The 16,532-nt window shown below is 49.0% G+C and overlaps 1 protein-coding gene across 3 annotated transcripts; it reads right to left on the bottom strand.

The window, feature by feature from the left end:
* Positions 1 to 659: 659 nt before the first annotated feature.
* TMEM86A (transmembrane protein 86A) lies at positions 660 to 5,023 on the bottom strand. 3 transcript variants are annotated; one of them, XM_032881187.1, is made up of 3 exons: positions 4,895 to 5,023; positions 2,503 to 2,767; positions 660 to 2,141 (listed from the first exon to the last, which is right to left on the bottom strand). In XM_032881187.1, exons 1-3 carry the CDS (start codon positions 4,913 to 4,915, stop codon positions 1,705 to 1,707), a joined length of 723 nt encoding a protein of 240 aa, XP_032737078.1. In that variant the 5' UTR covers positions 4,916 to 5,023; the 3' UTR covers positions 660 to 1,704. The 3 variants fall into 3 exon arrangements, with proteins under 3 accessions (XP_032737078.1, XP_032737077.1, XP_032737076.1); XM_032881186.1 differs by lacking the exon at positions 4,895 to 5,023 and adding an exon at positions 4,565 to 4,814; XM_032881185.1 differs by lacking the exon at positions 4,895 to 5,023 and adding an exon at positions 3,936 to 4,544.
* Positions 5,024 to 16,532: the final 11,509 nt, after the last annotated feature.

The following is a 16,532-nucleotide window of genomic DNA, read 5'->3' as shown; positions in this document are numbered from 1 at the left end:
ACATGGGACTGAACCTCCTCTCTCCAGTCCCCACAACTCCACAACCTCTCCACTAAGGACATATTCACCACTACCCAAGGCTTCCCTTTCTGCTTCTGGGTCAGGGTACTGCCCATTAAGATGCAAATGCCCCTGGAGTGGAGCGACTCCACTCCATTGTTTGGCCTGGGCTTCCCATCTAAAGTACAAATCAACCAATCTAATCTCCCTCCTCCCTGCTGTTTAACTGAGCCCACAGTCCAAGGAGAGAGGAGACCCTTGAAGGGAATATGGATCATTCTGGAGCACGAAGCAGGTCTGGGAGGAGGTGGGCAGCCGGAGAGGACACTGGGTAACAAAGACTTACCAAAGGTGCCAGGCACCGGTGTGCAGGGGAATGTATCAAGGAGAAACTTGGATGGTAGTAAATACTACCCATCCCCCATCCTCCTGAACACCAGCCTCACCCAGACACGTGACTGGGGAAGTGAGACCCACTCCAACCAGCACCGTGTCACCAGAGCCAGGAGACCGCCGCCGGGTGCCAAGATGCACTGGCCAGGACTGTGACCCAAGATGTAAGGACATCCAGGGCCCCTGGCACCATGCCCCCAACCCCTCCCCTCCAGGACAGGCACATGCCACACAGGCGGACAAGAGGACAGCCAATGGCCCTTGCTTTTTATTTTTTTTCACATGAGCAGCAAAGGATGGAGTTGTCCCATCCTTGCTCCTTTTGCATTGAATGTGCCTTAGGTCTTATGACCCTAGAATGTCATTGGAGCCCCCTCCTCTGGCTCCCAGTGCAGAAGGGGCAGGCAGAAAAGCACTGATGGAGGCAGGGTAGGGTCCCAGCTCTCTAAGCCAGGCTCAGCACCCTCTCAGCAACTCCCTGAGGCCCTCTCCCTATAAGACTTAGACAGCAGGACAGAGACAGATGGCACAGTAAGACAGACAGGCTGGGAGACAGACCACATACACATAGACTCACGTACATACATACAGGCTGGCCCCTTCCTTTGGCATGGTTCACTCTAGCCCTGGGGACAGGGTCTAAGGGTGGTGGTGGTGGGCCTGCACTCTGGGCTAGCCCCTGAGAGAGATGGAACCAACTTAAATCCTTGGTCACCCAAGCTCCCAGGCCAATGAAGTCCCCAGTCTCACCTACCTCAACAAGACACCCCTACACCTTCCCACCCAACACTTAGAAACGGAGATTGTTCAAGTAACAAGGATAGATGAAGGAAAGGGAGACTCCATCCTCATCCAATCTTCCCAACTAGGGGCCTGCAAAAGGGGCTTCAAGCCCTGGGCTTGGGTCATCTCAGCTCAAACTTCTCTCTTCCCTCAACTCTGTACAGATGAGAAAGAGCGGGAATGTGTAAGTCAGACTCTTCTATCTAGTAGAAGTGGGGGGAGGTCAAGACATGGAGCACCATCACCCTCCAGAGGGGCTTCGACAATCCCGGTGGGATTAGAGGTGGGGAGAGGTCTAATTCTGGCCCCGGCTCAAGAAGAATTAGGCTGGCTCTTTTTGGCTCTCAGAATTGTTCCAGACCACGAGCTTTGCTAGAGAGATCCTTTTCCTGCTTACCCCCTCAAACTTGTACATTTTCCAGGTGGTATCTGCTCCTCCAGCTTAGGCCTACAACCATCCTGACCCAGTTCTTGCAGGTTCTGGACCCCTGCCCCGGAAGGAGAGAGGGGTAACCAGACCCTGGCCTTTCAGTTGGCCTTGCTCTGTCTGTAGTCTTCCACTGGCTCCCGGCTCTCAACGGCAGACAGGGCGATGAACATCTGGGCAGCATAGTAGGTAGACATGATGAGTGCCCGTGCGTAGGGCACCGGGAAGCAGAACTTGCTGAGGGCGATGGTCAGGTCTGAGATGATAAAGAGCAGCGCACCACTGCCTGCTGCCAGCTCGGTCCAGCGCCAGGCTGCCCCGACCAGCCGGAGTCCTGCCACAGCCCGCCAGCCCATGAAGCCAATGAGGGCCACATAGATCCCCACCAGATAAGTGAAGGCACCTGAGAGGCATGGGTAGAGGAGAGCATAGCACAGGCCTGACAGCACTGCCATCACCAGGCCTGTCCGAAGAGCCAATGGCCGCATGCCAAAGGCCGAGGCGTAGAGCACGTGGGTCACAGCAAACATCAGCAGACCTGGGAGTGAGAGGGGATGAGGGGATGCTGAGGGCAGGCTCAGGGGAGTAATGAGTAACGGGGCGGGAGGTGGTTAGGAGGGGGGTGTGGGGATAACCCAGCAGCTTTGGAAAGTCTCAGGGGTGGGAGGAAATGCACAGAGGTAAAGATACACTCTCCCTTCCCCTGAGAAACTCTAGAACTGATCACCAGATCAGTGCAAGGGAATCCTCCAACAAGGGCCCCACAGTCTTTGGCCTCAGAACCCCTCAGATTCACCATATTCTTGTTCCAAAGCTCCCTCTCCCCAGTCCTTGGCCACCTAAGACCCGCTAGCACCCAGCCCCAGGATTCCTCCCAGGCAGCTCCTGGGGCAACTGACCGTGCATAAAGTAACCCTGGTCCTGCCAGATGAGGAAGGCATCACCTAGAGCAGAGAAGACGAGCCCTGCAAAGATGCGGGTGGCACTGGGATGGGTCAGCAGGAATCCTAGGCCATGGGCCAGAAGGAAGAGCCAGAGGCAGAAGATGGGCAGGCACTTGATGAGGGCGCTGACCCACGATGGACTGGACGAGGGCAGCCAGAGCACAAAATACACGCAGGTGGCCTTGAAGAAGGGCACCAGCTTGGGTCCCTCACTCTTCACCTGGAGGACACAGGACAAGGGCAGCACTCAGCACTTGGAGCTCGGAAGCCCACGGAGGTGTTCAGAGCCAGCACCCTCAACCCAGACATATACCCCAGAGCCAGACCTGCCTCCCAAGCAGGGAGGATTGACCCCCAGAAACCCAGTTTGGCCTGTCCCAACCAGCCAGCAGAGTAGGCACATTCCCATCATCACCCTGGGGCTTAACCGATTAGGAAGGGGAAGGGCTCCACTGTTCTGCTGCCTGTGCACCTTCTTGGCCCAAAGCAGGACCAGAATGGTCACTCACTAGGCAGAAAACATATCTGGGGATACAGTCCCCTCCTGCAAGCAACGCTTCTCCCTTCCTGGCTCCTCCCTGTCCCTCCCCAAAGGCCCTTTAACCCGTCTCTGCCAGCATCAGCCACCGGCTGTCTGGAATGGAGTGGAGTCAGCAGGAAACCACAGAGACGCCACAACTAGCCAACTCGTGATCCTCCGCAGTGGGGCCCGGGCACAGGCTTAGGGCCCTGGCAACACCCGGTGAGTGCCAGGAATGTGTGAGAGTGAGCCCTCAACCCCCACAGGCTCTCTCCTTGGCTGGCCTGCTCCTCAGCCTTCATTCCAGCTGTCCCGAAAGGTACCAGCCTCAAGGTACCATCAAGAGCGAGGAGAGGAGATAGGGATGCTGGCTAGCGGACGATTTCAGGGATCGCGGAGTTGAAGGGGCAGGGTGTCTCTTGGTCAGTCTCATTTCCAAGAAAACAAGAGCAATTCAAGAGTTCGTCAAAAAGAGAGGCAGGAAGCAGGGGAGGGGTTCTCTTTCCAGCTTTTGATCTGCAGCCAGCAGACTGGCTGGGAGGAGATGTGGAACTGAGAGGGGGAAGTTGGAGCAGCTGACTTGGCCTCAGCCGGATTAGCGGGGAGGGCAGCTAAAGAAAGGTATGTCCGAGGCCACTTCAGGTACTCTCCAAGCTGAGGGAGGGGGCTACTGCAAATATTCTGAAATCTGTGATCCCCTGAAGCTCCCCCTTTTTTTGGGCTTCAGGCACAGGGTCTCTGTGGGTGATTCAAAACTCCTGAGGTTCCCTGTATACATACACTCTGCCCAAAATGATTGTGCCTCTAGCTGGGTGAGCTGTCCAGCACAAGGCTCTGGGAACACACTGATTCCCAGACTGCCAGTTACCTGAGGACTGATCAGACTGTGACGGAGGAGTTTGGCAAGAGGCAGATGGGTAGAAAGGTCCAGGGTCCAAGCCTGCCCTTGCTCTGCCAGGGGTGAGAGCAGGGAGAAAAGACGACTAAGTTCCTTCCTATGGAGATCTCCCCCATCCAGGCTCATTGGGGTAAGGGCATGGGTAGAGAAGGAAACTGGAGCAGATGAACAACCCCGCAGTCCCCAGTTCTCCCCAGCAACAACCTGCCAGCCCTTGGAAACATCAACGTCTGCTCCATACCCCTCCCCCAGCCCCATATTTCCTGTAAGGAAAAACAGGCCGTAGAGTAGTAGCAGCTGGCGAGACTTTTGACAGACAGAGAGAATCCAACACTAGAAGATGAAGGGTGGGGAAGAGAAAGAGGTTCGAGCTGAGAAGTCTGAATAGGAAGAGTGGTCAAGAGAGGAGCAGCCCTCTTCCTCCAGCGCATTACCAAGGCTGCATGGACTCAGGGGCGTCCCCTCTCGCGCCCCAGGCTTGCTTATAGGATGAGGAGCGGGAGGAAACAAGTTTGGCCAGGATTCCCAAGAGGTCCCAGTCACCCTCCTACCCTTCCCCGCCCTCTCCCACGCCTCCCTGTGGTCTGCCCACGCAGAACCTGGCGTCCATCTGCTGTCGCCTCTCTCTCCCTGGCAGCCACCCCGCCGACCCGCGTCGGACACACAGACATCAACAAAGTCACGCTTCCGAGTCACGTGCCCACTGTTTTCCTCCCTCCCGCGGGCGGGCGGGGGCTGCGTGGAGGAGGGGCGCCGCGGGTCCCGGGTGCGGGACCCTTGACAGCGCCCGCCTCCCCGCCCGGGTACGCCTACCGCCGCGGGATCCCTGCCCTTCCTCGGCCCCCGACGGCCTGGCCTGCCGCAGCCCAGTCCCCAGGCCGGTGGGCTCCGGCCGCGCCGGACACTGGCTCGCTCGCTCGCTCACTCACCACAGTGACCGGGGACACCATGGCGGCAGCGGCGGCGGCAGCGGCTGACACTCCGCTCCGGGCTGCAGCGGCCAGGACGCGCCCGCGGCCAGGTGAGTAGGCGAAGACGTAACAAAGCCCCGGGTCACGGGCAATACCTCCCGCTCGGGCGGCGCTGGGATTTCTGTCTGCGATCCCCCGGACGTCACAGCGCGCACCGCCAATGAGAGGGCGGGGGTCGGGGGCGGGGCGGGGCGTCCTAGGCCCCGCCCCTCCGGGAGCCCGGGCCAGGGCATCGCGGAATCTGACTGTGACACCGCCCCCCCACCCCCACCCCCAGTGAAGACCGAGGTTGGCTGAGAGTCAAACATATTCCTGTCGTGGGCCCACGACGTAACCCGGGGATAAAAAGCTGATTCCCTTCAGCCTTTAAACACGCGGTTTACACGGACATCGGGTTTGTTTGTTTTTAAGATTTTACTTATTTATTTGAGAGAGAGAGGGAGCGCACACAGAAACAGGGGGAGTGGGAGAGGGGGAAGCAGACTTCTGCTGAGCAAGGAGCCCGATGTAGGGTTCGATTCCAGGACCCTGGGATCACAACCCCGAGCCCAAGGCAGCCGCTTAACCGACTGAGCCCGCCACACTTCCCACACACAGACATAGTTACAGTTAGACCCACAGCCTTCATTGTGTACAAACACACATGCAAATGGACACAGTGGTCAGCGTACATACCACCTTCAACATGAAAAGAGACACCTCAATAAGTCCAGAGCAGCCCATAGACACATTGTCCTCATGTATATACAAACATACAGAATCACAATTACCCTTAGGCATCAAACAAATATGTAGACCTAAAACCACCAGCAGCAGGTGGACACACATCCTTCAACATAAAGAGAGGCAGAGACAGGCACACCTCCAGACCACAAATACTTAATTGCTCTTAGGTGCATGCCTCTCATAGCCCAGACACAACTGTAACACAAGAACACACCAGGAACGACAGACCTGAGGACCTCAGGCAGACCTGAGCATACTTAAGGACCCACACGAATGGGAACTAGCTTTGCCATAATACGGCTTAAGAAGCTTGAGTGTCAAGATTACAGAGACTAATTTGCGACACATTACAGACACATTTGTGACCAGGCTTCATCAGAACCGTGGGAATTACATGGTAAGTAGTCAAGTGGACAGGGATCTCTGTTCCAATTTGCCAGGTCCATGTTGGGCGACTGGGTGAATCAGCTGCCCTCTCTGGGCTTGATTTCCTCATATATAAGATAAGTGCATAATCTCTAAGCTTCCTCCCAGGCCATCATATTGTGTAGGACAGGGAAGGAGTGGGATGCTGGTGTCATCCTGGAGGCATCCTGGAGACAGAGATTTCAGATACTTCTTAAAGGATGGCCTGTGGTCTTTCTGCAGGAGGAGGGAAGGCGCCGTGTGCCAGGCTTTGGGAATTGGGGTTGGAGGGGATAACCAGCCCTAACTGGCCTCAATTAGCAGCCAACAAGGGGTTTTAAACTTCCTGGGCTGACACTGTTGCTGCACCTGAACCTGGTGCTGGGCCAGGAGAAGCCTACAGCTTGCCTTCTGTGAGCCCCTCCCATAATGGGCCCCTTTCTTTTTCTTTTGGGACCAGCCCAGCTTTCCCCAAAGCCTGTGCTGACCTGACACCCAAGTGGAGTGGGGAGCAGCCCTCTTTCATGATAGAATTGACAAGCAGAGATTCAGAAGCAGAGGCAATAGAATGAGAATCAAGACTCGGGATTGGGGGTCACACACAGCCTTCTCCCATCGCCTCCAGGCCCCTTCTGCGTAGGGCCCCAGTGGGCAGGGAACTCTGCCTGCTCCACACTCTTCCTAGCCAGGGGCGGTGGGGAGACCTACCTTACCAGAATGGGAGACTATTGCTGCCTAGAGGGCTTGGTGCCCCCCCGCCACATATACACCCCTTCCTGCAGTGTCCTGCCTAGAAAAAAGCCTGGATTGAAAGTTAGAACTACTATACTTGGTGCTAGTCCCTCCTTCTCTGGGACTTATTAGCTCTATTAACTGGGCACGTCACTCCATCTTTGGAGCCTGGGTTTCCTCATCCAAAAATGGAGAAATGGGGCTGGGAGACATGTGCCAACATGTCTGTTTTCCAGCCAAACCCTTTAATGTCACCTAAGGGATAATTCTCAGGGCGAGAACAAGTCAGGGCCTTCTTCACTTCCCTAGAGGTTAGTTTCCCTGTTGACAAAAGTGAGAGGATGGGGCTATAAAAGTGGTTCTCAACAAGCGAGGCCTATCAAAATTTCTTGGGAAGCTTTATAAAAACCTAGATACCCTCGCCCCATCCCAGACCTACTAATTAAGGGGCACAGATTTTAATAAGCTTGGCTACACAAATATCCAAACAGAGAAAGCTCGAGATGTAGACTTGTCATCTGCGGGGCCTGAATCAATGTTTGCATCCTCAGCAGGCAATGATCACAGACATAGGTCACCTGCAAAGCAGAGGCATTTCTCCCCACAGTGCTGGTTATTCTTTGTCCTCTCACTACCCAGTTCCATTCTCAGCCCTTCTCTCCCCTGCCCCAGAGGCTGACCTCTATGATTGTGTCACTTGGGCTCACCTGCCCTCTGGCTCCTGATGGAGTTTGGTTAACAAGAGGCAGAGGCAGATCTGAAAGTGGAAGGAGGGTGTGATTGGGGATCCCCCACCACCACCACCACCACCAGCTTGCTGGGCTGAGCTCAAGTTCTGGCAGTGGCTGGGCTCTTCCGTGGCCCAGGCCTAGGCAGGGCAACTTCCTCCTGCTGTCGCTTGTATTTAGGCGGGTACCCCTTCAGTCCTGGCTGGTTTCCTTAACCTGCCCACATCTCTACCAAGAGCCATGACATTCTCTTCTGTTATATTCTTGAGGGTACAAGCACCCTGACTGGTAGAGTTACCCACAAAGCAGAGGTGTTCATCCCTTCCCAAAATGAAAGCGCTTATGACATTTCATGTCTAGGGAGAAGATTTCCTGTTTGTTTCAAAAATTTTATTTTACTGTTTAGTGTTTTTATGTTGAATTGCATATTGCAGGGAGCAGAAAGGAGGGTAGGGCTGCCTGAAGTCAGGCATTCCTTCCTCTGTGTACCCAAAATGACCTGTTAGCACGGCTTTTTCCTCACAGCTTTGTAATTGTTTTCTTTACTTGTCCGTCTCCCTGATAAGAATGTGAGTCCAGGGGCACCTGGGTGGCTCAGTGGGTTAAAGCCTCTGCCTTCGGCTCAGGTCATGATCTCGGGGTCCTGGGATCAAGCCCCGCATCGGGCTCTCTGCTCAGTGGGAAGCCTGCTTCCTCCTCTCTCTCTGCCTGCCTCTCTGCCTACTTGTGATCGCTGTCTGTCAAACAAATAAATAAATAATCTTAAAAAAAAAAAAAGAATGTGACTCCATCCATCCATCCATCCAGCCAGCAACTGTTTACTGAGCACCACCCATGTGCTACCTACGATATTAGATGTGGGGTTTTAAACACTGCAGTAAGATACAGGCTCTGTCCTCATGGGACACACAGCTCAGTTAAGGCAGGCAAGTAAACCATTATCATGTAGTACAGCAACTGAAAGAACTGAGGTAAAAAAGTATGTTTCGGGTGATATCAGAAAGATGTCAGAAACATTCATTGTGCCTGGAGATGCTGAGGAAGCTGGGGCTAACTCCATAGGGATGAGTTGGTCTTTCCTGAGTAAATGGAAATGGAAATGGCAGTAATGTTCTAGGCATAGGGAATTGCACGTGCACATAGGGGCACAAAAGACACGCTGAATTCAGAGAAATGCCTGCAGTAGTGGCATGACCTGGAAAGTGAAGAATGACCCTGTAGAAATAAGCATGATCCAGGTCAGAGGGGATCTGAATATTCTGGCTGAGGAGTTTGGTCTCGATCTATAGATGACAGTAAGCTAGGTTTTTACTATTCCCTATCTTCTCTGATTGTCCCCAGATCTCACGTGCCAGATACATGGATAATACATAGGAATGGTGACTGACCATCATTCTGGGCCACTTTTTTCCTATGGGGCTTCATCTAACCCAGTATTTCCTCCATCTCTGACCCCCATGGTTTTGCCACCAGATGCTTTGTTCTCATCTGGTTTGCTCCACTTGGCATTGTAATCCAGCTCTAAATCGTTTACCTTATTCTTGAGAGATCAGATGAGATTGGGCGTGTTCACTGTGATATGGCCGTAGACAATTGCTTACCTTATTCCTGACCCATTGGTAATTTCTCCATGTTTGTTCCGGGCTCCTAGAACACTTTTAACCAACTCTCAGAGCCACCCTGACACATCCCATCCCACAGCTGCCCCACCTGTAAATCTGGGGAAGAAAATAAGACATTAATGAAGAGGTGTTCAAGAGGGTGTGGCAAGTTCAGATATTCTGATAATAATGTGGGGGAGTTGGTGAGTTCTTAGAAGCAAGCTGGATGTGTGTCAAACAAATCAAGGCGTTTGGATACAAATCTGGTGCTCAGGACCAAGGTGAACACAGGGATATAGATTTGGAATTCGTAGCCATATTGGAAGCTATGTGAATGAAATTAACCAGAGAAAGGTCTTGAGGGAACAGAGAAAAGGGGCCAGACCAAACCCTGGGGGATATGATATTGAAGAGGGAGGGATAAAAAAGGAGAACCAGAGAGGAAACAAACACACAGACAAATAGATATATCTTGCTAAACCCAAATATACCCAGGGCCAAGCACACTCACAAGGAAAGCACACTCACCCAGAGAAGTATACGCTTCCACAGATGATCTGCGGTCTCTGTGTTTGGTTGCCTCCTCCCTAGAACAGATGACAGATGGTGGTTCTGCTTCCCCATTGTGGTAGGGTCAGAAGCTTTGAAGACAGAGGACAATGACCCTTCTCCATTCCCGACTGTGTGCTCCATCAGCTCATGGTCTGTGTGAGGTTCAATGCTCCCATCCCAGGACCGGACATTCCTACAAGTGCCTCTCTGCTTACAAGAGTCAGCCTAGGTTCTGAAATCTGAGTATCACTCATCCTCTGAAGACATCCATTCCAGAATGCTTCTGTCATGCTGGAGCCCACGTGGGCCTTGCAGGTGAGTTCTGGAGTACCTGATGTAGCCTATGATACGGGTCTGCTCCTGGAGCCTTTAGGAAAAAGACAGAGATTTTAGCAGGACTCCTCTTTCCAGACACTCAGTTCTAAATTTTAATGCTCTTTTGAGATAGTATGTGGGTCAGTGTCACTAAGGACATTCTGGGCTCTTTGGTTGACTTCTGGGCTTGGAGCCAGATACACCTGGGTTTCTGCTCCTCTTTCCTTTCCTTTGTCTTTTGACAAGGGGATCATGAGGCCATTGGACCTACGTAGATTTCTCTGACTGTAAAGATACAAAACAAAGGGTCTCCTAATGGGGTTCAATACCAGAGATGCCCCAGGAGGGATCCCTGATTTCAATGGGGTATGTGGGATTAGATGAGCTCTAATGCCCAAGCTTCTAGAGTCCCTAGCTCTGTGAAGTCCAAGTGTTTTGTCAATCCTCATGTGGGGGTTACTCAAGTTCAGCTGTCTTGCCAACCTCAGTCGCACTCCATCTTCCCTTTTCATCCAACCCTAAACTCTTTGGGTTGTGCTTTTGAGTTGTTCTTCCTCAGTGTTGGGATATTAATATGAGGAAGTAGAAACAAGAAAGGAGAATTATCTGGGGTTTGAGCAAGAGGATGGTTTTTGAGGGAAAAAAAACCCTAGATGATCCCACTCATTTAAATCAGCAGTACCACATTTTAAGATTTCCAGAACAAGTCTAATTTAAGAAAAAAGGACAGTGAACAGGGGTTGCATTATTTTTTAAGAGAGAGAGAGAGAACACAAGCAGGGGGCAGGGCAGAGGGAGGGGGAGAAGTAGACACCCCGCTGAACAGGGACCCCCCCCACCCCACCCCACACACTCACCCTGGAATCATGACCTGAGCTGAAGGCAGTCGTTTAACCAACTGAGCCACTCAGGTGCCCCATCAATTTTTTATTTTGCCACGTAAAGACTAAAAAAGGGAAAGCAATCAACTACCATCTCTCTCACTTAGTAAAGGAAAAAACATTTTAACCCTAAAAATGGAAAGCAATCTCAGGATTGAGGCCAATCCTGTAAATAGACTTCAACCTAGTGTCAAGGGTTGTATGACCTTGATTTTTTCCCCCCTTCTTCTAGGCCAGCAGCAGGCATGGTGCCCTATAAAGAATGGGGCACCCAGAGAGCACTGGCTCTCACAGAGGCCAGCAGTTCCTGGTTAGAGTCCCAGCTCCACCACTTTCTCCAGGGCACATGTCTGAATCTTTCTGAGTGTCCGTTTCCTTTGCGGAAACAAATAATTCCCTCAGAGAGTTTTGGGTGGGAGTTTCATGAGAAAAGTGCAGAAGGCACGTAACACGCTGATGCTGAAATCAGTGCTCCATATAGAATGCTTACCTTCCTTTCCTAGTGGGCATTTGTCTGCCTGGAATCACTTGGGCACGGTCTCTTCTGAAGATGGGTGGGACTTCTCAACCTTCACAGACCTGGGAGTGCATCAGAGTCCCTTGGGAAGCTGGTTAAACGCACAGGTAATGGAACTTCACCCAGGAGTTCTGCCTCAGTCGCTCTGAGATCTGTGTTTTAACAAGCTCCCCCCAAAGGATTCGTATGCATACTGAAGTTTGACAACGTTTGTGTTGGACACAGCATACAAATCAGTAAGTAACCATGGGGACTTGTGATGAAAAGGGGCACCAAAGAAAAGGTAGCCAAAGGGTAACCAGGACTGGGGTGGGGAGCATCGGACAACTTGAAGAGCAGGCCAGGTTTCCCAGGCAGAGCAGTGTGGACATGTGCAAAGACATAAAGGCAGGAGTGTGAGTAGGTATGGTTCGTGGGGGTGTGCATAGGTATGGCTGGAGCAAAGGGTGCCAGGGAGAGTGGTAGGACATGTGCTTTGGTACTGGCTTGTGGTGGTCTAAGGAGTTTCAGACTGATGACCAATGAAACAAGATGATACCAGAGAGGGAGACAAACCATAAGAGACTCTTACTCAAAGGAAATACACTGAGGGTTGCTGGAAGGCAGGGAGGTGGAGAGATGGGATAACGGCATGATGGACATTGGGGAGGGTATGTGTTGTAATGAGCACTAGGTGTTAAATAAGACTGATGAATCACAGAAACAATGCATTATATGTTAGTTGAATTTAAATTAAATATACAATATTTTATACACACACACACATATATATGTATTATATATATATATATGTGTGTGTATATATATATATATATATGAAATCACTCAGTTGGAAGAGATTTAAAAAAAAAAATTGGTGACGAAGTCCATGGGGAACCAGGAAGATTTGCAGCTGGAGCAAACCAGCAAATTTTCACCATATAAGTCTCATTTGACAGCAACCAGTATGGGGAATGGGATGGCACAGTCAGTACTGGGGACAAGGAGAACAGTTAGGAAGCTGTTGTAGTCGTCCAGGAGGAAGCTGGGAACAGTAGAGGGTGGAGAGATGATTTTTCTCCAGTTCTTTCCCACTTCAGGATTCTGCCATCCCAGTGTGGTGTTTTACAGAGCTTAGGGGAAAAATTTGTCTATGAGGCTATTAAAAAGAACCTTTTTCCTTATGAAAGTAACATGTATTCATTACGAAAAATCTGGAAAATATGAACAAGTATAAACAATAGAATAGGAATTGCCTAGCATGCCACAGTCCAGAGAGAATTACAGTTGAACGTTTTGGTATATTTCCTTCCAGTTGCTTTCCACGCATGTTTCAAGTTTTAAAATCGAAATTCACCACAGTTTATTTAATTTTCCCAAATTGTTGAATATGTACATTGTTTTGTTATTATCAATAATGCTGCAATGAACATATTCTGTATAATCTCTGCCTACATCTTTGATTATTTTTTTAGGAAACATTTTTGGAAGTAGGATGATTAGACCAAAGGGAATTAGTGTATTTATGGTTCACAAATTGCTCTCCAGATAGATTGCCAAAAAGAGTTTCTGCTTTTGTGAGAGCTAAAAAGAACATTAATTCATCTGGTAAATAAATATGTAAATTCTTTACTGAAGCATGACATAAAGATCACATTTCTGTTTCAGTGAATGTCCTGGAAGCTCTACTTTTGGGATTAATAACAACAATTGTTTTCCAGTGTTTGCTGTATGCCAGGCTGGGTGCTGTACCTGTATTTTCTTTTTTAATTCTCACAATACCTTTATGATATTGGCCCTATTATTGTTTCATCTTGCAGATGGGGAACTTGAGGCTCAAAGACACTAAGGGACTTGACCTACTGCACATATAAAGAAACAGGTGATTACCCCAAATTCTTTAATTGGACTTGGTCAGAAGTTATATCTGAAGCCAGAGGTCACAAGCCTTAGTTCCCCAATTATTGAAAAATCTTGAATAAGACTATTGACACAGTGCTTGGAGAAAAAGTATCAGCTGGCCTTGCATCTTGGATAATACATAGAGAATAAATATACATCTAGGTTACCATAAAATTTCATTAAATCTATATTTCTTTATATCCTGTCATTATAAAGTTTTAAGTTTGTTGTCTATCAAATGACTTCCTTATAACAAGACAGGTTGGTTTTAATACTTGGAGGATTGCTGACAAATAACCTTGAGACCATACAGGAAACTACTTTTGTTACGGTGTTTGTGTTGTGAAATTGGGTTGTTTACTTAAGCTTGTGTACTGGGTTTATCATAAGACATTGAAGTCACCCGCCTACTTGTGAAAACTGTCTCTCTATGACTTCCTGGGGTTGATTATGTAACTTTATTAATAAAGGTGACTCAAGCTTGTTTGTTGGAAGCACCAAACCACTGCCTTTGATATTTGCCCTTTTGGTGCCTGTATCAATTTGCTCTTTGCTAGCCAACATCTCAATTTATAATCGTGTGTGTAACTCAGTGGATTTGATTATCTTCTCCCGATTGGATTAGAAACCCCATAAGAGGTGAGCCCATGCCTATTTCTGGTTGGTCATCATTTCATCACCAGTGTTTAAAGCAGAGTCCAGCACATAGTATGTTCTCCTGATGATTTGCTGTATAAATGAGGGTATGTCTGAGTCTACCGGCCATACACCCTGCAGGGGCCCCTTGGAGGGAGGAGAACTAGAAAAGATGAAGAGGGAGGAGTGGAAGGACTGGATATTGTGGCCAGAGAGGAAAAAAACAAAAAACAAAAAACACTGTTAATGAGGGAATTGTTGAAAAGAATGGAAATGCTTGTATAGTAAAGTAGTGGTTCTCAAACAGTGTTCCTCCAGGACCTCAGTGGTTCCCCAATGTCTGTGAGCTGGACTGAAAGTACCACTAAAATAAAATAAACCTAGGCTGGTTCTCAATTTTAGTTTTCCCAATCTTCAATTGCTATTCTGTGTATTTTTCTTAAATTTTAATTCCTGCTGTCTATTAACTATACGAAGGCCTCGTGTACTGTGGCACATTATGTAATATATGGTCTGTTAAAAATTAATACATCGATACTTCAGTAAGTCCACAAATAACAAGCTGTTTGAAAATACCTGGGGGAGGGGCGCCTGAGTGGCTCAGTCAGTTGAGCGTCCAACTTTTGGTTTTGGCTCAGGTCGTGATCTCACGGTCATGAGATCGAGCCCTGCTTTGACTCCCAAGTCGGTCTCCATGCCCAGTGTGGCGTCTCCTTGGGATTTTCTCTCCCTCTGCTCCTCCCCCCGACTCTTTCTCTCTAAAATAAATGAATAAATCTTTAAAAAAAAAAAAAAAGAGGAAAATAGCTGAGGAAGAGGGTTGCAGATGTGAGGATGTGTTTTGAGATGAGCGGGGCAGGGAGACCCCATACAAAAAGACACCTTAGGAATGTGTTAGAGGGGTGCCCAAGTATAATGTTGTCCCAAGAATGACTGCATCTGACCAGAGGAGAAGTGTCAGTTCTTTTGGTGACCACATTGTCCCATCCACTTGGTCTGAGCTTATAGTTAACTAAATCCAAAATATTTTCTTCTATCCCCTGACTTTGCCATATTTTGGATCAAATTCAGGGATTGGCAATTTTTCCCATTACGTTTGATCTCTGTTAGATTCCTGCCCATGAAAGCTTTGTGGATTTGGATTCCGGCAGTAGGTACCATAGGTCCCAGCCATACCCTCTACCATGGGCCGAATCGTGTCCCTCTCCAAACTCATGTAGTGAAGCTCTAACCCCCAGTGTGATGGTCTTTGGTCATGGGGCCTTTGGGAGGTAATTAGGGTTAGTGAGGTCATGAGGGTAAGGCTCTCAGGATGGGATTAGTGCCCTTATAAGAAAAGACACTGGAGAGCTTGCTCGCTCTCTCTCTGCCACATTGAGGATGCACCTAGAAGACAAGTCTGCAAGCCTGGAGGAGGGTACCTACCAGAACCCGACCATGCTGGCACCCTGATCTCAGACTTTCTAGCCTTCAGAACTGTGAGGAAAGAAATGTCTATTGTTTAAGTGACCCAGCCTCTGGTATTTTTTTATAGCAACCTAAGCTTAATGAAGACACCCTCCCTCTTCCTCAAAGTATTTCATTATTCCCATTAGCCTCAACTGTCACCTTCCTTATCACCTAGTTGCTTCACCAGGTTACATGGTTACTCACCTTCCCGATGCCTTTGCTTTCACTTCACAAGCTGCCCTAGTCCCACCTGGCCTCTATCTGTGTACCTCCACCTCCAACAAAATTGAATGTGCCCCACCCTGGGTTCCTCCACCTTCCATAAATCAAGTTATGAAAGGCAGAGAGAGTCACTAACATTAAGCAAATCAATTAAAAACATAGGCTCTGAGGTCAGAATGTTAGAGTGCATGTTCCAATTCTACCATCTATTAACTACCTAACCTTAGGCAAGTAGTACAACCTACTTGTGCCTCAGCTTATCTGGAAAATGAGGTGATTTACATGAGTTAATGTATCTGTACTACTTGGAACAATGTCTATCCATAGGTCACATTTTATGAAATCTTTAGATCAACCCTGTGAAGTAGGAATTACCATTTCCTTTTACAGAGAAGTGGCACCCCTCTTCACTCTATCATTTTACCCTATTTCATTGTCTCCCAAATTCACAGGGCACAGCTGATACACTCTACCCTGACATCCAAGGTGCGTTCAGAACCTGCAAGCCAGCTGCACCTTACAAGTATGACTGGACTGTATGGGAACTGTACAGGATCTCACAAAGTAGAGAGAGAAAACGCCATGCTATAGGAATGGCCCCAGTCTAGGTGTCCAGAGGCCAAGGTTCCAGTCCAGGCTTAGCAAGTCAACTAACCACTTTGAGAATGCTTGTAAGTCATTTAAATTCTCTTAACCCTTATCTTTCCCTTTTGTCATTTGTGCTGATGGCTTGATTTTTATTGACACAAATAAGTAAACAAACTGACCAAAAAAAAAAAAAAGGGAACCTACTGTAAAACCAATCAATTATCAGAAAGGCTGCCGTTGTGTTAATGGTACCTAAATTTTAAAATGCTGGATTGGGCAGAAATTCTCCAAAATTTAGGTGGGAAACATTATGCTTAATGGTCAACTAATTCAGCTCCTCTGAATACACTTGGGAGTGCATTT

This window comes from Lontra canadensis, unplaced genomic scaffold (genome assembly GCF_010015895.1).
Source record: "Lontra canadensis isolate GAN:19392208 unplaced genomic scaffold, GSC_riverotter_1.0 scaffold74, whole genome shotgun sequence".
Lineage (NCBI taxonomy): Eukaryota > Metazoa > Chordata > Mammalia > Carnivora > Mustelidae > Lontra > Lontra canadensis.
Note: the sequence above shows the minus strand (reverse complement) of the source record. Positions and strands in the feature narration are given on the sequence as shown.

Excerpts from the sequence above, each read along its gene's own strand:
- TMEM86A (XM_032881185.1), bottom strand. The coding sequence starts at position 4,223 with ATGGGGCTGGGGGAGGGGTATGGAGCAGACGTTGATGTTTCCAAGGGC. Across the intron at positions 2,768-3,935 it reads ACAGTCTGATCAGTCCTCAG|GTGAAGAGTGAGGGACCCAA; the intron begins GTAACTGGCAGT and ends TGTGTCCTCCAG. Across the intron at positions 2,142-2,502 it reads CCAGGGTTACTTTATGCACG|GTCTGCTGATGTTTGCTGTG; the intron begins GTCAGTTGCCCC and ends TCTCACTCCCAG.